The sequence below is a fragment of the Ursus arctos genome, unplaced genomic scaffold, assembly GCF_023065955.2.
Source record: "Ursus arctos isolate Adak ecotype North America unplaced genomic scaffold, UrsArc2.0 scaffold_3, whole genome shotgun sequence".
Lineage (NCBI taxonomy): Eukaryota > Metazoa > Chordata > Mammalia > Carnivora > Ursidae > Ursus > Ursus arctos.
Genome location: NW_026622985.1, coordinates 79,107,734 through 79,128,921, shown reverse-complemented (window position 1 = coordinate 79,128,921; position 21,188 = coordinate 79,107,734). Strand labels below are relative to the sequence as shown.

The 21,188-nt window shown below is 46.1% G+C and overlaps 1 protein-coding gene and 1 long non-coding RNA gene across 2 annotated transcripts in view; one reads left to right on the top strand and one right to left on the bottom strand.

Moving 5' to 3' along the window:
- The window catches only part of SND1 (staphylococcal nuclease and tudor domain containing 1), a 405,871-nt gene that overhangs the window by 94,396 nt on the left and 290,287 nt on the right, over positions 1-21,188 (bottom strand). Inside the window, exon 16 of the mRNA XM_026510519.4 lies at positions 1,597-1,706. Coding sequence (XP_026366304.3) covers positions 1,597-1,706 — 110 coding nt within the window. The remainder of the gene's footprint in view (positions 1-1,596; positions 1,707-21,188) is intronic.
- LOC130542063 (uncharacterized) overlaps positions 4,597-21,188 on the top strand; it is a 28,192-nt gene continuing 11,600 nt past the window's right edge. The window contains exon 1 of the long non-coding RNA XR_008956351.1: positions 4,597-15,453. This is a non-coding gene — a long non-coding RNA (uncharacterized LOC130542063). The remainder of the gene's footprint in view (positions 15,454-21,188) is intronic.

Genomic DNA, 21,188 nt, shown 5'->3' with positions numbered 1-21,188 from the left:
CTTTCCTCCCTCCGTCCAAAGCACAAGCACCGAACATCTGTTGCTGCTACCTCTGTGATGTCTTTAAGTCACAGACCCTGTGTGGGCTCACCTGCTTTTTCCAACCCAGAACCGCTCTGTAGTTCATTATCCAAAGGCCCACACAGAGGAAATTTTAAAATATCTGCCCCTTCTACCTAACTACTGCACCCCAAATCCCAACAGTTACTGAGAGACAACTGGAGTGTCTGGATTCCTAAAATACTTTCTCTAGCAGAGGCCTATCTTTATAATTGATAAAAATTTAAGCTACATTGTGCAGTTACAAAATAGAGGGGTGGGGGAAGGCACTCTTCATGCCAGTATGAGGACTTCTTCTCCACAAACATGAATGCATCTTACCAAAACCAAAATGGGGGTCGACGTCAGACTGAAGAGAAAAGGAGGGGGTAAGCACTCGCATCCCCACCCCAATGCACAGACGGCCAACAGAGCTGGTGCAGTGCCCAGGTAGCTGCAGTTCATTTTTGGGAACTGGAACCCATAGCTCTTGAACTAAGAATTCAGGATTTCTTTTGCCACACCACTTTCTTTCACAAAATGGGAGGCTAGGTGCTAAAGAAATCCCAACAAGGCGGCAACCAAAGCAAACAGTACTGTTCAGCCAGAAGTCAAAGAGGGGGTTTTCCACAGGCTTGGGCAGTCCAACGCTATCTCCTGGGCTAGCCTATTCTCTTGGGCCTCCAGTACCCAATATATTCACTGGTGATTCAGATCAAAATGAGAGATTCCGAAGCTTACGGACATCCCAAAGCCCACACATCTGATCTCAAGGATCTACAAAGACCCATGAGCGCGCTAACCTCCTGGACCCCATCATCTTTTAGGTCTGTGCGTATTATGATATTGTATGAAAGCTGAAGGGACCCTACGGTTTTGACTGTAAAAGAAACGAGGACAAAGGCAGATCTAAAATCCTCAGCCCGAGCCTGGCACACTCCCCCACTGTTCCTTTCTTGTGCCCACCTAGCAGGATGAATGACTGGAATACTCCTGGAAAGAAGATGGATCAGTTGACTATGACTTGATAAAAAATTAGCAGGTAGATGGACACCACGGCAGCTGAGAAGCCTAACTCCTGCCTGCAAGAGCCAGCCCAACAGGCAGAAACAGAAATACAATTAAATTAAGTCAGAAAACCCGCTACAGAAAATGCAATTACTCAAAGATACAAATAAATGTTCAAAGAAAATTGGCCCCTGACAGGGTTAGTCAAGCTTCTAAATCCAGCTGGAGGCAGGCAGCTTGGGCTGATTCGCCAAGGAGGAGAACTGCAAAGCTGTAAGCCCTCTGCATTAGGATGCTGGCTAGGCGGGCTTGGAGTTCGCCACGTATCCCAGGACGCCAATGGTGAGGGGCGATTTGGGGGTGGCTGGTCAATGATGCCGGGCTCAAGGAAGCAGGATGTGGGCAGACCCACAATGGATGGTGGACGTGGAAGGCTGAGCACTGGAAAAAGTGACAGACTGATCTCTGATGTGGCAGAAAAACATCAGACCAAGGGAGCCCCATTTTCTCACCCCTCTTCATACAAGAAGCAACCGTAAGATGTCCCACCTCTCGCTGCAGCACCAGCTCCTTGGTGAAAAGTGTTGCTTCCTCACTGAAAGGCTCTCCCTCCTGCACCAAGCCTGGGAGGTTTCGGGCTCCTCTGGGGCATTCGATGCCTGTGTCAGGAAAGAAGGAGAATTTGTGATGAAAAGGGGCCCAGTAGGCCTAGTGCCCCTGACCCTTCCGACGGGGCAGGACTTAGATCAGAACGCCATCACATCTGAGATAAGGTGCCCCAGAGGGAAAAACCAACACTGCCAGGGCCGCGACAACGGAGAGGGGCTCTCTGTCACAGCACCTGGCAGTCATCAAGAGGACCCAGGGAGGTCCAAATAAAGGCATGCAGGGAACACAGGCACACCCGGATGTGGGATGCACCCCCGTCTTGTGCTCCTCACTCCTCACAATCCGATTGTCTCACTGTCTTAACCATCTTATATAAATGCCTCTCTCATCTAAATTACACTGCTCTCCCCAGCCATTCTGCCTCCCGAGAGCCATTCCAGCGGACTCTTAGACATTTTCTCTTTACCGTCTGACTTTCACGTCAAATTCACAAGTGTTAACTCAGTGTCATTCTTCTCTTCCTAAGCTTATCCCACTGTCCTCTGGCTATATTCTGGATAATAGTACCACAGTTTTTCATTCAGAATGAGAAATAAAAAAAAACAGAATACTGATGAAGTATTAGGGGTCTGGAACCAGACAGACCTGTACTCACATCCTAATTCTACCACTTATTTGCTTTGTGACCTTAGCCAAGTTATGGAACCACTCAAAGCCTCAGTTGTCCTATTTGTAAAACCAGTAGAATAATGTATCTACCTTACTTGGTTGCTGTGTGACCTGGGGGGAGATTATGTACATAAAATACGCAGTAGCATAATGCCTAGCATATGGAGAGGTATAATACAATTTAACCCTTATTGTTTTACCATTATTATTAGTATTATTGCTTATAGTAATTACCCATGCTCACAACCTCAGTTCTCTTTCACTCCCTACTTGGCCTGTAAGATCCCCGAGGATCCCGTTCTTCACACTTCTTTATATCCAAGGACAGTCTTTTGTACAACACAGGTGCTCACTAACCAACTCAGACTGCATTTGCTTGCTCTCGCTGATTCAGGCATTCATTTTGCAAATGTATTTATCACTAACAGTGGTCACTGGTGACAGACCTTGAAATATGTCACATTTTGACATCCGAGTCACTTATAAATATTTCCAGAAAATTCATACCGCAGCTGTAATTTTAATGCAAAAAGCTGAACTAGCCTAGAGACACAACGAAAGGAAATGATCCAAGTATGGGGGAGGATACATTTAATGCCCTGGTCTCTGGAGCACTGCTGGTCGCTCCTGCCGCAGCATAAGGCAGAACCGGGAAGTGGTATGTCTTACTTACAGACAGCCTCAGGTGCAGGTATGAGACATCTGGCACAGGGTGTCGAGGCTACAGCAAACACCTACCAGGGAGCCTTTGGGCAAAGAGGGGCCACCGCTGCTGGGACAGAATATACATCTCTTCTGGATGAAGCCAGCTGGCTGCTCATGTTTCTGGCCACAGCACGGATTCAAGGTCATGAAGCTCAGAGGAAAGGGAATAGTTTATACCTTGGGTTTTCAGAAGCTCAAGAACAGAGCCTTCTTTCCAAGCCTCAAGGCCTCACAAAAGGAATACATCACATCAAACGAAAGAGCAGAGAGGGAGAGCAGCAGCAGGGCAGCAACTGCAGCAGGCCAGCAGCTCGGGCTGGTGACCAGGGCCATTCTCCCACTGATGCGCGCATGGGACAGCAGAAGGCCCTGCCCAAGTGTCCCATGGGCAAGAAGATCACCAGGGCTGCCTCATTCTGGGCACTTCAATGCCAGGCTGCATGGGAGAAGTGGAACCGATTTTTGTAAAAGAGAGCAATAAACTCAGAGCCAAAGAGCCTGAGATTAACCTTGAAGGGAGAGATGGGGCCAGAGTAAAACTGAATGAAAGACAGCCCATGATTTCTACAACATCGACAGCCAAAAACACTTTTCATTTCATATCTGCAAACTAAGCAAGAACAGAATAGTCAGAGAGAAAAAAATAAACAATATTATTGAACTTTTTGGCCACATACCCACAGATAAAGCATTGCTGCAAAATAAGAGTACCACTAAAATAAGTTTCCAGTTTGTGTCTGACCTTTAGCAGCCATCTGGGTGGGGCTGGGCTGGGCTGGGTGCTGTTGGTGGGGTGGTTATGAACTGGGGACTAGAACCAGGAGGAAGCTGGGACAACTGACTGGGCAGCAGGAATTGGGCAAAAGACTTTTCATAAAAAAGGGCACAGAAGATTTCTGAGTTTCACTGGTTGAACAGACGTATCCACTCTACTGTGCTGTCACGATCTTGGTATCCAGAAATCTCAAGAAATCTTGAGGTCCCAGTAGCTCTCTCTGAATCCTGGGAGACCACAAAGTGATTAAATCCAGAAAACAAGATGGCTCAAGAAGCCCAGGGAGTTAAACAAATCAAGCTGAAATGGATTCAAAATGTCTTTCAGGAGAGAGGCCTTTGGGCCTGTGGTGACCAAAAACCGACCACTCCGTGTAGACTCCGAGAAAGGAGAGGGAACAGAAAAGTTGCTTGAGAGCCCCTTTTTCAAAAATCTTAGCCAAAACTGTCACATCTCAGCTCAGGACAGACAGGGAGAGGTTGCATGTTAAAAATACATCCAATGGGAGTAGGAACCTGGGTATGAGTGCTAAGGGGAAAAAAGAGGTGTAAAATTGAGTACTGTCTCTATATAAATAGACATAAGGTCCGAAATCACAAAGCCACTAAGTGGTCTATCAGAACCCTAGACTGTCAATCGCTAAAGCCACTGAGAAAAAGTCCAGTTTTGGAGTTCAACAACTAGAGGGCGTTATAACCTATAATGGAGACAAGGTAGGAGTCTGGGGCCTGGGGTCCTCCATGTCTTGTTGAGCAGGTGAGCAGGGTGTTTGGACGTCCAGTGGAAGGGTGGGGAACTGGGGCCACCCGTGGTAGCACCTTCCATGCTCAGGAGCAAGGGAACTGCTAGGTGGCGGGGGAAGAGGGGCAATGCTGCACTAGGAAGGATGCCAAAACAGAGCCTGAGCAGGGAGAGGCAGAATGTACTTCTACAGAGAAAGAACTGTGTAGCTGAGTGTTTTCAAACCTTTAATTTTATTATGATCCATATATACATTTACATACGGGTATGTAACTTACATATAACAAAGTTTCCACAAAACAATGGTTAATCTTGACTACATGTGATATGCTCTGTATCTCTTCCACTCTATTTCATTAAAGAGAAAAAAAATGGTTATGACATTGAATTAAAACTCCAGTGGGTCAAGGCCCTCAGCTTGACACTGGTGTAGACTAACTTAACGTGTGAAGACAGAAGCCTGGGAGGGCCCTGATGGCCCTCTTAGAGAGTTCAAAGGCTACACTGAGCGCTTTTTTATCAGCTTCTGGACTTGCTTTTGCGTCCCAAGGGATTAGGAAACGGCAAGAAATACGCTGCCCACTAAGAGAGGAAAGCTAACAAGTGTCAGCAACTAAAGCCAGGAGGACAGCTGTTCCTGCTGAAGAGCAGGTGAAGGAAGACGCGCGCTGTCAGCGGGAGGTGCTCTGCTCGGCCTGCCGTCCCCAAGAGCCCGGCCGGCAAGTCAACGCAGTCCCCGCTGCACCTCTATTCAAACAAAGACTGCACTACTGGGCTGGTGTCCCTGGTGTGCTGCTCTGCTACCAATACGGAGAAGAGAGAAGAGAGGAGAGAGGAGAGAGAAGAGAAGAAAAAAGAAAAGAAAAAAGAGGGAAATTAGAGAAAACAGATCAAGGGGAAGAAAGTTGGGCTCTCAGAAAGCAAATGCCAGGCCGCAGCTCAGTGCAGGCTGGCATGCAGCAATGGGGAGCTCCCAAGACTGTAAATATGAAGTGAGAGATCACTGGAGTTCCAGCAGCTCTCCCTAGCCAGGTAAGAAAGTGCCCGTAATTCTGAATCGTGCAAATTACCACTAATAGCTGTCTTTTCTGAGAGCGCACGGGGGCAGCGCTGTCTGCCGACAAGGACGTACAAACTCTGCTGTGCTTCGAATGCCACAGGGGCAGGGTAACTGCCAAACTTCCTCCTGACACTTACAAGCCGTTCAAAAAACAAAAACATTTTGTTTAAAAAAAATTACAATAAAAAATCCCACACATTCTTAACCATTTTCCTTCCCCACTATGGGGCGTGCCAGGATGAAGAGCTGCTGTACCCTGTGGGGCTTTTCAGCTGAGGTCCATGAAGAGCAGATAAGACACACACCCTCCCTCCTAATCCATCTGGCTCCTTGACCTCTTGAAAGCCCTACAGACCTATCTGCTTAGAGCTAAAAACCCATTATTTTTCGTACCTTTTTTATGCTTTCTGGGATATGATGGTTGCCCAAGACGACTTAAAAAAGAGGATGCGCCTGACTTCATATGGTTTAGGAAGGAAAGGGCATCACTAGCTGTTAGCACATCATGGTTCTGGTTTCTGCTCTGCTAGCGACGAAGTATGAAACCTTTCTGGGCCTCATGGCCTCTGTCTATAAAATAAAGGAACTCCGAAGTCTCCCCTGGTGATAACATCCTACAATTTCGGTTATGCCCTTTTGAGATTTCTCACCCAAGGCTTGACTCCTGGAGTTCAGGGTGCCCCCTTTCAAATGTAAAATGCTGGACTATAAAGCATTCTATTAAAAAGAAATTATACACTCAGAGACATTGACTAACTAGGTCAATTAACACAAACACTTTGGTCAGTCAGCTTTGGAACAAGAAGTACAACTTCTTGATGATACGATAGTGGCGCCATAAGAGATTCTACTGATGGCTACGTGAGAGTCATGTATCGCTCTGAATATTTTACATTGTACGTTGAGTTTTATGATAATTAAGCCTCTGGACTCAAAGTGTGTTTGCTTTTTCCTTTATTGGGAGCTAAAGGGAAGTGTGGCAAGTCTGCCTTGGCTAGAAGTGACAGCTTCCCAATGACACTTTGTCCAGCAAACAAGAGACCAGGCATTAACTAAAGGAAACAAAACTCTAGTGGAAACAAAAACCAACTGGAAGCATTAGTCAACGGTGCTTACTTCATGTCCGGCGTGCTCACCACCGCATCGGATGCGAGCGAGGCGAGGGCACAGGAGGTGCGCAGACGCGATCTTTGCCTTCCGCCTACTTAGGATACATCAAAATGCCTCAGAGTTCACTCAGTAGACTTCTCCCTCCCTCCATCTCACACACACACATCAGTGCCTACTCTGGGTTAGGAAGCTGGAAGCCGAGCGAGCACTCAGCGATGCAAAAGAGGACTTTGAGCCAATAAAGCTTAATTACCAGCACAAAAACATTCTATTCCTCTACCATTGCCTAAGGCCTGTGATTGGTGATTGAATTTACTATTAAAACTACAGGTTGCAGAATGCTAAGAAATAACGTGCTACTAGGACTATGGTAGACAGATGCATGTGTGTCTGGGAGACTGTTGGTAGAACGTACTGGACAAGTCAATCATGAGGCTCACCATGCCAAGTCCACTGCTGAGGCATCAGGCCTATGTCCTCTAGCCCTTGACTCTGGCCTCTGTCCTCTCCTCACCACAAATTGGAGATGGAGGTCAAAGCTGAAGGTGGGACTGACAGGGGGCTGGGGGAGAGAGGGAGAGTTGCTGCTGCACGTGATTCGAGGTAGCCAATCTACAGTCGGCCTGGCAGAGGGAAAAGAGCTCTGTCCAAAGAGAAATGGGAGATAACGGGTGAGCCAAAAAGATTCTCTTTCTGGAATCTGAACCCAGCAGTGTGCAAAACATAAGCCCATCAGGAGCCTGAGGAAGGAGGCGGTAAGCAGAGGGGACCAACTAGCGTCCACACTGGAGCACTGCCACCGGAGTCCTACTGTGGAGGGCCTAGGGCCACCGCAGAGCTAGTCAGCTTCCGGGTGCCAAGAGTTGAGACACTGGACCTTACCTCGGATTGGTTAGATTTTTCAGGGATGTTCCCAGAAATCTGCTCTCTCCCCTTACTGCTGCCATGAGCAAAGCTACATGACAACCTGGTATTTGCAACCCAAATAAAACTAAAACTAAACTGGGTCTTCGGTTGGGTCCTGTGGTATTGAGATTTTATTCTTTCTAACATCCAATACACTGCCTAGCACACAGTGGCACTGTAGAGCCTCAAATAATGCTGAGTAAGTGAGTATTGGTGAAAATACTTCTGAAAAGAAGTACATACCCAGAAAAGGAAATGGCTAATGAACTGTCAGGGTTAATGTAGATGTTATGCAAATACCAGGAGAGGGGCTGAAAGAATCCCTGACTCCGCACATCCATTTTCCAACGGTTACATAACACTTTGAGGAAAAACCGGCAAGCACAGCTACACCCATTTACCCCACCGGTCTTCAGCTCAGCACACTTGGGAGTGCAGCTGACATACAGAGAAGGAGAGGTCAGCGCTGCCCAGCAGTACCGGCCAGGCCTGAGGATGGAGCACGGCAGAGATGCTCAGTTTCCATACAACGAAGGAGGGAAACCATCCCCACTTAGGACCCTGTGTTCTGCTATAGGAAGCTGTGTGGCCACATGGAAATGCAGAAAACTGGAGCACATTTCAAGGGAGCAGTGGAAAATGACTCAGGGGCGGGGAGGCCTGCCTTTAAAGAAAGATAAAAGGTGCTAAATCTGTACAGTTCGGCTAAGCGGTGACTAAGAGGGTGACAAGATAACAATCTGCAAATATTTGAAAGGTGTAAACACGAGAAAGGAGGGAAAATGCTTAGCTGGAGAACGGGGGGTGTAATTATTAGGGGAAAGAAAAATCTGGACAAAATATCAGAAAAACTAAGTGTGGGGATGACTCCTGGGTTATAAATAAGTTCCCAATTAAAATGAAAATGCTGTTTTTGAATCCTAAAACTGAAACGTGGCCACTGAGCCCATTTCTCTGCTTAGGAGAAAGCAGCCCAGACCAGGGAGCTGTTATTTTATCTTCTACATTTTGGGAAAGATTTCTTGAATAATATTCAAATGTAAATATCTCGGCTTTAAACACTACTCTCTGAAATTTTAACACATTTTTTTGTTGATCGAACCAGACAAAATGGCTGTCCTGGTGGGACTTTCAGAACAAATGCTAGCTTTATCTGCTAGTATGTGCCACATCCCATGGCTGACAGCTAAAGTCGGGCTGGGTACACAGCTGGGTGACAGACAGCTGGGAAAGGGATGGGAGACTACACCATCTCATCTAGCAGGACAACTTTGTCCTTTGCCTTTAAGACCCTAGGTAAGAACGCTGTAAAAGTTTCCCAGATGGAAACCGTAGGCACCTCTCCTTTCTTTTTAAATACACAGTCCCCTGGAGTAAACGTCAAGGACAAGGCAAGGCACAGAAAGAACACCAAAATAAGCTTCCTGTCACACTGACTGCACTCCAATACCTTTGCCTGAGTTCCTGCTGCTGCAGCTAGCCAATTTATAATTCACAGACTCTCAGCAGAGATTTTTACCCCCAGATTCAATTAGTTCCATTTCTATACTTTCCCTTACCATCCTCCCCCCCACCACCAAAAAACAAAACACAAATTTTAAAACTCCACTATGTATAGAGAATAAGACACTTAAACTCTGTATGCAGCCTAAGCGAAGTAACACTGAACTATGTCCAAGTCAATTTCAAAAATTCTTTGGTGTTAACAATGTTTAGACAGCTATTTCTTCCCTAAGCATCAAGAACAAAATCCAGAACTCTTAAGCCAATGGCACAAAATGCAGAGGCAGACAGGCCATCTGCCTAATTTTAAGGAATGTAGTTACCACCTGAATATACACATAAAACCAAAATAACAAACCACACTGTTAGTTCTCAGAAACATAACTTATCTCATGCATCAGAAGCCTGCTCTGAGTTCTCTCTCATAAGCTTTAAATCAGAATTAATTTGGAGACCTCAAATTGCAAATGCTGTCAGTGAATCTGTTAACAATTGAGAATGGCAAACCATCGCATTAGGGCCAGCTGGTCCTACATTTTCTAAAATGGCCCAAAGAGCAAGGCAAATGGTGGACCAGTTGGTTCCTAAGAGTTAGTTCTACATGATATGAGGCCTCGACTTGTATTAAAAGGGTCAGAAATGAAACAAGGATTCTGCATGGTCTCAAATTCTTTTTTTTCTCCCTTGTTCTCTGAACTGCTATGTTGTTACCTCAGGGGAGGCAGCATCTTGTGGGCCAATTTTGGAACATGTCACTGCTAAAGCTCTTTCAGGGATCAGAATGAAGGGATAAAAGAAGAATGAAGGGATCCTAATTAAAGGGGTCCAACTCCTCAGGTAACTGTAGTCAGGGCATCAGAACTGAGTAAGAGCAGGGACTGAAGCGGTTTTTAGTTCATAATTCCAATGGTTAAGGGTTGACTTTTATTGGGCTGTTCTGATTTGGTAATGTCTGATGCATTTGTTGAAAGACCAGAAGCTGAAGTTAATTGGGAGAAGAAGCAATATGACCCAGTGTTCATCATGCGATGGGAACTGCGGCTTCCTTTGAAGACAGGAAGGGGGTAAAGGGGAGGCATCTACAGAAAGGAGGTACAGTAATCCCCCCACCATCCATGGTTCCACTCTATGCGGTTTCAGTTACCCATGGTCCAGTGCAGTCCAGCAGCAGATGATCCCATTTCGGACGTACTGTCAGAGGGTCAACTGTAGCCTGAATGTCACAGTGCCTGCGTCATTCCCCCTACTTCACTTCATCTTATCATGCAGGCATTTTATCATTTTACATCATCACAAGAAACGTGAGTACAGTACAATAAGATATTCACATAACTTTTATTACAGTATTTTGTTGTAATTGTTCAACTGTATTACTGTTGTAAATCTCCTATGGTGCCTAATTTACAAACTAAACTTTATCATAGGTATACATGTATAGGAAAAACCACAGTATATATAGGGTTGGGTTCTATTGTGGTTTTCAGGCATCCACTGGGGGTCTTGGAACGACTCCTCCGTGGATAAGGAGGGACTGCTCTACAGTGCTTGGCTTTAAACAAGTCTTCAGTTTCTATGATATAAGTCATGGGCGCTATACCACTAGGACAGTGCTGCCTTTTCACGTCGAATCTCTAGCTGCTGTTAGCCTGTTAATGGTGGATCCCACTCTGCGATTATTTGAGGTAAAGTAAATGCCAGTTCTCTGTGTATCCCCAGTATTTGGAACACAGCTGATACTCAACAACTGTTTTTGCTAAATGAAGGCCAGAGATGTCAAACCTAGCAGAAATAGATGCAACAAACCTGTTATAACAACGTCCTATTCAGAACACTTGTTGAGTTCATAAGGAAATCTAGTAACTCATTTCTAGGACTCTAAGGCGAGTGGGTGTTAAATGCTAAACCACTGCCCACTTCTAAGGAGGAGAGGAAGACGGGATGGCTTCGAGGCCTTCTGCTAGGTTTCTGCCTCTCAGGCCAGCCAGGCAGTGTGCAGAACTGGCTTCACCAAACTTGATTTATCATTGGCTTTAGACATCAAAGAATCATTCCCAAAAGGAAAAAAGAATTTCAGATGGAGCTGGTGCAGCAGATAACAACTGGGCCAGCATCAGAATAACCTTTTGTAATTCTCCCCACTGCAGAGCAGCATCTGAAAACAATGATTTTTAAAGAGAGGAAAAACTCTCACTGATTAACAAGACCGTTCCCTCCCTGTGGCATCCTAAGAGCGTGGCCATGCACAATCCGGCCAGGCTGTCTCTGGGGCTGTTTGGGAAGGGGGCTGTGTTGGAGATGGCAGGCTGTCTGCGTCCCAATACACATATTTGTTTTGGGTTTGCTATAAGCAGCAGCTGCAGTACCGCCACCAGCCAGGAGAAGAATGAAACGAGCGGGTGTCGGAAAGAACTGTGCCGACCCCCAATTGTCCCCTTGAGTTTCTTTTCAGTGCCCAGATCAAAACAACCTCATATGGACGTTACATAGAAAACAAAGCACTGGAGGTCACGAGCAAGGGTCATGATGGTCTTTCCAATGACGAGAAATCAACAGGGCTCAAGCTTTTACGTAACACCGTGGCACCATGGAGACAGCACCCAACAAGCACAAACCCCATGTCTGAGCAACGAGGAGGAGTTGGTTTCTATGAGAACCTCAACTTTTGCTTTTTCTGACTTATTTTAAACATGTAACTTTATCTTTGAATCAAATAAAACTTAGATGTATTTTTTTTCCCTTTCATTTTTGGCACTGAAGAATTCTAATCTTGGTCTTTTAAATTCCATGTTAATAGAGAAAGATGAGAATATGAATATACTGTCCAGGCTGACAGAGAATAGCCACTGGGTCGGGAGAAAGCCGCCATAGGAAATACCCACATGGATCTTGCAAGTACAAGCTTCCAGAAGGTATTCTGACACACACCTGGCAGCCAAATGTAAAAGCTACTTACTTGAATAAATTTAGAGTGACTTTCTAAACCAAGCTGTGTTGTGTAATTTGAACAAAATGCTTCTGAGATGTGTGGAGCATACTTCCAATCTATTGCCCTTCTTGAGCCTTCACTCATAGAAAATTGTTCTGAGCTTCTCCTCAGGCAAGTGAAATCCAAATGTCTAGCGATCAGTATACTTGGCTAGCAGAACTGGAGCAAAAGAAACCAGTTGGTGTCAGGAATACTAAGACCCCCAAACCAATGGGAATGAATAAAACTCTGACAGCAGAGAATCACTCACTAAGAGCCCTTTACCTTACTAACCTAACGCAAAAATTGAATAAAAAAAAGCAAAAAGAAAGCCATTCTGAAAGGGCAAGGTTAAGGTTCTTCAAGAACACAGGCTGATCTTGACACATAAATACATTCTATCCTTGAAAAGTAGCTTGAATTCCAGGCTGTGGGCGAAGAATGGCTTTATTTTTTATTTTTATTTTTTGGTTAGCATAATGTAAAGGGGTCAGCAGACAACTTCCTGTAGACTAAATCCAGCCTGCTGCCTACTTTTGTACAACTCATGAGCTAAGTAAGAATGAGTTTTACATTTTTGAATGGTTAAAAAAAAATTTGTGACATGTGAAAATTACATGAAATTCAAATTTCAGTCTCCATAAATGAAATTTTGCTGGAACATAGCCACGCTCATTTGTTGTCTATGGCTTCCTTCATGGTACAACAGAAGAGTTGAATATTTGTGACAGAGACTATCTGGCCCAGAAAGCCTAAAACATTTACTATGTGGCCCTTTATGGAAAAAGTCTGCCAACTCCTGTTCTAAGGAAAGCTGTATGCTGGTTAAAAGAAAACCTACCCAAGGCAGAGTTCAACTTAAAGGGAGGAAAAACTCTCACTGATTAACAAGACCGTTCCCTCCCTGTGGCATCCTAGACTAGAACATCAGAATAGGTGACAGCATAAGAAAATCCTAAATAATAAAAACAATACTAAAAAAAAGCCTAAAGTCCTGTAACAGAGAAGGTAAGAGGAAAGGAAACATGGCTCAAAGGAGAGTGGCTGAGGCAGCTGACATGAATGACAGGCGTATGTCCTCGATCTTCCTCTCCACCTCATCTTAGGAATGTTCCTCTTCTATATGTGTGATCTTTCCCCTTTATTCCCGCTTTCCTCCACCAGACTCCGATTTCCCCACTCAAAACTTACACCCCATAAGCTCTAAACTTTAAGTTTCCAGAGTTGCCATTCTTTATTCCTTGCCACAATGGCTTCTCTCCACTCCCTGACAATATACTTGCACTAACATACCCTTGTACAGAAAGCCTTCGCTCCTATGATTTTGTACTCAGACTTTATCTTTCTACTAAAACTACTTGGAAAAGTAACCTCCTCACTCACAAATCTAATAATCTCTTCTCAGTAGGAGCCCTACTAGATCTTTCCATGGTATTCAACACTGGTGGTGCATTGGTCCTGCTGTATAACTCTTTCCTCCCTTTGCTTCTCTTGACTGGTGTCCTAGCTCTCTGGACAGCTTGTCTCATCTCCTGCTGTTGCCCTCCCTTATGTCCTGGACCCCTTTCTTTTTATGCTCTGCACTATCTCTTAGAAGGCTCACCCTTTATTCATGTTCTCCATCCCTGTGATCCTGCAGAACCCACAGACTATCCTCTAAGCCACAGACCCAATCCCAAATAGCTCAAAGACATGTCCTCTGGGAGGTCCTGCCAATACCTCAAACTCAGGATGTCTAAAACTAAACTCCTCTTCCTCTTCCCTTGTCCCCTCTTTCGGTTTCGGTACCACCATCCAGTCTGAAAACCTCACCTCTGATTTGTCTCTGCTTTATTCACATGACTCAGTGACTTCTACTGCTTATCAATTCCAGGGATTTCAACTCCACAGCTGTTGTACAGTCCACTGAATCCTCTCAACCCTCAACATAACCCTACTTGTTGAGGCTCCTGTCTCTGTTAGGCAAGAATCTTCTATCTGCCTGCCTTCCATTTTGCCCTATATGGATTCTTCCTACACAGAGCTACCTGGTCAATTTTCCTAACGCATAATATGCTGCTCAAAACTGTCCGTGGCCACCTATAGTTCACCTATTATAAAGTCAGAACTCCACAATCTTGACATTCTAGGCCTTCTAAAATCTGGCTCACTTCCTTGGGACCATATAAAACAACTATTACCCATTTGACAGCCCCTCAAATATGTGAAGACAGTACTTCTAGTTCCTCTTGTCCTCATGTCTTAGTTTCTCCAGGCTAAACATTGCCGGGTCCTCACAAGACATGGGTTTTGATTTCTTAGCCTTCTACTCATTTTCCTCTTTCTGCCCAGGTAATACGAAGGGTATCGTCAACAGGAAATATTTTTCAAGTTGATTTAATTAAAATTCTGACGGGAAGCTAGGGCACGTGCAATGGGGATGTCCCTTCCCACGTGCTGTTGTTGAGAGCCATCTTCGGAGGTGAAATCTGCTGCCTTTGTGGGACTGCCTAGGGAGGGGTGTGGAGAGCCTGCATACCAGTCCTCCCTCCCTGTGACTGGGCAGACTTGGACTTTTACTCCAGACAGGACGCTGCAACACTACAGACAACTCCATTAGTGCAGGAGGAATCCCTGGGCTGAGGGAGAAGGGAAGCCCTCAAGGGACTATGTGGGAGAGGCGGAGCCCGTCCTGTGGAAGACTGCCTGCTGCCATGGCCTCCATTCCAGCCCACTTCCATTCTCTGTCTCTCAGCAGCAGCCCCAGGCACTGTGGAGACCCTGGTGGTGTTGTGACAAGCAGTCTATTCATTTCCTTCTCTCATTCACTGGGCTCTCGGGGATAAAAAGGAACAGCAGATCCAAACCACTGCCTAGAATCCACTTTGCAGAATTTAGGGAAAGACTGTTCTCCTGAAGTGATTATTTTCCCTGTTTGGGAGACCCAAGGGAAGGAACAGGATTTCTGCATCCTTTACTTTCCACTGATGCAACGTTGCAGAAACGACTATTTCAGTCATCACTGCGGCCAGTGGGACAGTGAAAGCACGGCTTGCACTTAATTGAGGCTTTTTAGCTCCTGTCACAGTGTGGCAACAGGGCACCAAAGCACCAGGATTTGAACTGTGATGCGGGATACAAAGCTTCAGTTGAAAAGCGGGAGATACGGGAGGACAGCGAGAGAGAAAACCAGGTACTGACAGACAAGCTTCCTGATTTTTTGCAGCCGAATGAGAGATATTAACTGGTCTCATCAGGCTGTGCCTGTCTTCAAGGAAGAAGAAAGCTGCTCTGGTGTGCTGCTCATTGCACAACTGAAGGACAGCCCAAGTCCCTGGACGAGAAGCTTGCCAAAAATCATGATTGTTAAGAAGGGCAAGACAGGTGAGGAAGTGGCGGTGGAGTGTTTAGGGAGGGAGTGGGTGCTAAACTTCCCAAACACAGCTCACAGGCAGGTAAGCTGCCCGACGACGACTCCTGGTGCGCATCACAACCAAGGGCACATGTGTGCCTGTCTAGTGTGTGCCCACTTGCGTGTGCTTACTCACTCAAGGAAAGAGGGTGTGTGGGGGGGTGGGGAGGCAGCACCGGAGAAACCACAGTGGCCCTCTATGAGGGCTCAGCTCACATGTCCGAGCCTAAGGCAGGTGACAGCATCTGTCGTAAGGGGGCCCAGATCAGAAACTGTATTTGTAGGGAGAAGGACACTGGGGCTGTACCTACCTACCAACGGGCATACATACACTCCGTGGGAGGTCTGATGTGGCAGAGACCAGAGACAGCAATGGGTGGAGTCCCCAGCACTGCATACGTGAGAATATAGTTTCATTCCAAGGGACAAGGAGAGAGGAGCCACCCCTTCTGTCTCATGCCCTTCACATCTTGTCCAAAGTGCTAGGCTGTCTGCCAGTTCCTTTTACCAACCTGAAAGCTTCACGAGATGCTGGCTTGTTTGTGCCTTCTTGCTTACTTGTGTTCCCTGCTCTTCCCCACCACACCCCGGCCCCATTCCCCATCAAGCCAGACTCGCCCAGTGTCACAAGCGGAAGGAGACGCCGTCAGCTTCACAAAGTCTTTTAGACTAGGTTATTGGCTCCTGGGGGGGGGGGGGCAGGTGGTGGAAAATCTCTCCCTCCCTCCACCCGCACACATCCCCACCAGCAGTGCTTGGCCCCTCTCACATCTTCCTACTGTGCCCAGTGCTGGGGTATATGAGGCTTGTGATGAGGCACCTAAATTAAAAGAAATACGTCAGGGTGCACATTATCTGTAGGGAATATTGTGGACTCTGGGAAACTGTATACTTTGTGGTTGCCTGTTTTATATAACTGTATATTTTTGTTTCCATAGTTTTTGTCATTAAAGTAACTGTAGGTCTTCTAAAAATATAAAGCAAAATGGACAGTTATGGATGGGTTCTTTCTTTCTGGAGCCTCCCTCCAAAGTCTAGCAAGTGCCTGGATGTCCTCTGGCCCAAAAGGATCCCTCGGGGTCAGAAGGCAATTAGATTTCCCGGCACAAGGAGCTCTTTGGCTCTACAACTGTGGATGCAGGGGGGAAGGAAGAAGGCTCTTTCCATCTCACACAGCCATCCCAGGGAGGAGACACCAGCTCCTGAATGGCAAAGAGGACAGTTGTCAGCAAAAGGGTGGGGAGTGGGGAGGCAAATTTCACAGCATAACAGGCAGGAGAAAAACAAAAACAGAGAAGTGTTTCATATGGAGGCTGTTTCCCCTAATGTCACTAAGCTGGAAAATCCTACATTCTGTAATTTACCCACCCTTGGCAGACAGCTGTTCATGCCCGAGTCAGGAGAAAAAGGTGAATGCTTTTGGAAGGGGAAGAAAGGATTTCTCCTAGCCAGCCTGGAACCACGAGAAGCTCCATCACCTAAATGATGTCATCTTTTGGGCTGCCACAAAAAGTGGACTCACCTCTCTATTAGAAAACCAACTTGTTCCCTATACAGTGAAGGAGAGCACAATCAGACTGCAGCTCCAAAGTGAGCTGAGGCCGACCCCACAGAAAGAGGGCTGCACGCCCAATTCCTGCCTCAGGGAGAATAGGGCCAAAGGAGTATGGGAGAACCCCGAGGCACCAGGTTGGGTCCAAACCCCTCAAGTCACCTTGTGTACACTGAGAAAGCCGGCACTTAAAATTGGAGAGGGCCTTAGCATTCCTACTTCTCTCTTACCGGAGTTCTGGCTGAGACTCTGTAATGTATTAATCTCTGTAGATGAGTGATGCGGTTTAAAATACTGCAGGGTTTGGCTGCCATTCCCTCCCCTGGGGTCTCAAAATAACTCCACACAAATCATTTCTGCTAAACACTCACTCAGGCAGCTCTTCCCTGCCAGAACACACACATCTTATGTAACCAAGAGAGCCACGTAGCTTGCTGGAAGAGGAGGGCGTTCCCAGACAGCGGTACTGCTCACTGCCCCGGAGGCTCTGCAGAGCTGGGCTTTCAACCCATCTCTCAGTCCCCAGCCAAAAGGCAGGCACACAGCTCAGCCTGGCTGCCGTGTCCGAGCTCCCTGAGCAAGAGAGCCCCCAAGGAGATGTAGGCGGTTAGATCTGGGAAGGTCATCCAATTCAGAGCTGTCTCAGAGACAAGTGCAACCTGGACATTTAGTGACCACGTACTATGTAAAAGGTTGACTCTGGTAGATTTTGGACAGTAATGAGGAATGGGAAGAACATGGCTCCTCTCCTTTAAGAATCCACACAGTTCAGTGCAGATGACAGGCACCGATACAGATGTGACCCGAAGCTACAGGAGGGGCAGGAAGAGAGGTGCTACCCAACCCTTGACCTTAGGTACCTTCAAAGCCTCCTCTCTTCCCAAATCTAAGGACTCGGACTCGGACGTGGACCTGGCCCTTGGCTTCGCTTCTTTGTTAAGCCTTTCTCCTGGTGCTTCCCCCACTTCCCCAAGCCTCTGCCGTCAGACCCTCTTCCGTTGACCCTTCCTTAAGCCTTGCAGCTTCACAATGCTCTGTTCTCAGCTGCTTCCTACTTTAAACCCAACTCCAAGGCAATTAAATTCACTCCCTGTGCTTCAAAATTCCACCATTAGTTGGTGACTCTTAAAGTCTTAATCTCTAATTCTCACCTTCCTACTGAATTCATTGGGATCTGCAACATTCGAAGTATCAGAATGAAGGTCACCTGCAAATATTCCATTATTTATAAGCTAGAAAACCGTCCGCTTTCTTCCCCATTCTCTATTATCAAGTACTCAACAAAATTCTATAGATTAGAACCTTCCTAGACAGTTCTTGGATCTGTTCTTTCCTCTTCACTCCCACCCTGCAGCCTCGTTCGGGCTCCCCTCTCTCTTGAGAGGTCAAAGGCAATCACCTCCTAGCCATACTTCCTGACTTGAGTTTGGGTCCTCCCCAGTCGAAGTCTTCACACTGTGGTAAAACTGACTGCTTCCGAGTACGTACTGCAGTGAGAAAGGAAAGATGCTACATTTAACAATAAGACGGACCTCACAGTCCACAGGGTACACAAAGATCAGGATTTCGGGTATGAAGTCCAAAACAGGTAAAACTAATCTATGGAGAAAAAAGCCAGAATACTAGTTATCTTGGAGAGAACGGCCCTGAGAGAGCATGCTGGGGTGCCAGAAATAGTCTATATTCTGACGTAGGTGGCGGCTACATGACTTTGGGTTATATGCATGTTTTTATACACATAAAAATTAATGAAGCTGTATACTTAAGATGGGTGTACTTTACTATGTAATAGTCATACCTAAAATTTTTAAAAATGACAATGCATTACTCACCATTTATTGCTTCCTAGATCTTACCTTAGGAGTTCCTATCCTGGGGGTGGGGGTGGTCAAGGATGGGCTTGGGGGAGAGGCTAGTGTTCGTGAATCTAATGAAACTGTATGAAATCTGCATGTACGTGTATTTTCTGAAGAGAAGACCGACAGGCTTCCTCAGATTCATATTCGCTAAGATCGGCGGTGACTCAAAGTTGTCAACAACTTAACTCTGCAGTACAATTTAAGCAACCTGGCAGACATAGGGCCCTTCAAAGACCGGGGTATCTGACTTTCCAAACTGGCCTTTAATCACTGTTCCTCTCTGAGCTGACAAGACAGCCACATTAGCCTATTTCCCCTTTTGAATAGCAATGCTTTTTCAAGGCCTTCTCTTTCCTTAGCTGGCCACACCCTTTTTTCCTCTCCTCACGTCTGTGGCATTTTCTAGAGAGAAGGCCTCTAGTTTTCTGAGATGCATAAAAAGGTCGAGGACCACCCCAAATAGCAAGAAAACTGAGCTCTAGGGTAAGGTGACATCTAAACAACTCAGGCTGAATTCTAGCAAAATAATCTGCCTGGCAAAGGGTGGCTTGGGGCTGGGCGAAAGCTCAGTGAAGACTGTTGAAGGAATGAACGAATGTGAGCACTTGAATTCACTGCCCCCGTGGTCCTGTGAAAATGATCAAGGGATGATAGTGGACACTGGGGCCTAGTCAGGATATTTACTCACAAATGAGGTGAAGATACTGAAGATCTGCTTACTTAATATAGATCAGATAAGAAAACAAACACAAAAAGATTCAAATAGGCAAGAATCTGGGGTCAACAATAAAACCTAATACCGAAAAGGGTTAAGACCCAGTGCTCCACAGAAGATGGGGGTGGGGTGGGTGACATGGTTTAATACAAGCTCATGGATAAAGGACTGAGAACACACACGCAAACTTGGGAGAGAAACTCACATTGCCTAGCTTTCCTGGGTTTCCAGCCTAAAAGGAAAGCGAATGATGGCAAAAACACCTGCATAGATCACTTAAGCATTCACAGAATCACAACATTTTATAGCTGGAAAGAACCTACAAATGGTTGAGCCCCAACTCTGTATTTTTACAGACAAGAGAACAGGAAATCAGAAGTTAAATGACCTATATAAGGTCACAGGCCAACCTGGTTATAAGGTACAGATTATAAGCCACATCTTTTGATAGGCAGCTGTTCTTCCACCGTATCCTATTGGTTCAGGTTGAACGCACTTCACCTCACTTAGACTGCCCAGTGCCCCGGGTTAGCCTATGGAATTCTGGGTTTAGAGGTCTCTCCTGAGTGCATAATCTGATAGGCTATACTGGGCTTTTAAAAAACTTTTTAGGAAATACTTGGTAGTAAGTAGCTAGGCTTACATATAGTTTTCTGATCTATGTCAAGAGAATATAGGCTGATCACAAAGAAATTAGTAGAGCAACGGTAGCTACTATAATAATTTGAGTGTTAACTTCTGTTGTGTCAGACATCAGACAATAAATTCATTTACAGATTAACTAAGGCGAAGATAGGCTTGTCCTCGGCCATGGGGTTTATAAAGGAAAGATCCAAAATTTGGACCTATTTCTGTGTCTTCAGACCCACTTAAGTGTCTTCCTCAAAGAGGGATCTATCACAGAATTCCTGAAGCTGGAGGTACGTGAGGACCCTTGAGATTATCTTTGTCCCCCACTCTGATTTTATACATGAGGGAGTGGAGCCAGGATCAGACGCTGAGCGTCCTCTTCAATCATTTCCTATACACCACCTTCCTCGTGAGTTTGCAGGCTCTGCTTGTGTGGTAGAAGAGCAAGAACAAGCTCAGGTCACCCTCTCTCCCTGACTGAAGGAGCTCACAGTGACGGACTAAAGAGATGTGATACTCCACAATGGCGTTTTTCCTTCGGACACAGTGGTTGGGTAGGCTGACCAACAGATCACCAACATACTGGGTCCCTATGAGGTCCCACATATCAAAACTCCAGACGAAGCAACAGCCGCCAGGCAATGCAATGACAATGCAGTTACAAGGGTCACACGATGGCAGAGGCAGCAGAGGACGCCGCGGGAACAGGGGGTAGGGGCGGACTTGTAGAGGGATCAACTTTGGCACTCTTATCCTTAAAGAATGAACAGTAATTGGCCAGGGGAACATGCATCAGGGACAACTGTGGGGGTGGTTTACGGATACTCTCAGTGTTTGAAGGGGCAGAAGGGTGCTGTGGCACTTGGAGGAAGAGCAAGAGCAAAGTCTACAGCCGTGCCCTGGCAGGTCACTCAAGCTCCTTCTGAGAGCCACGGCCCAGGTCAGGATCTA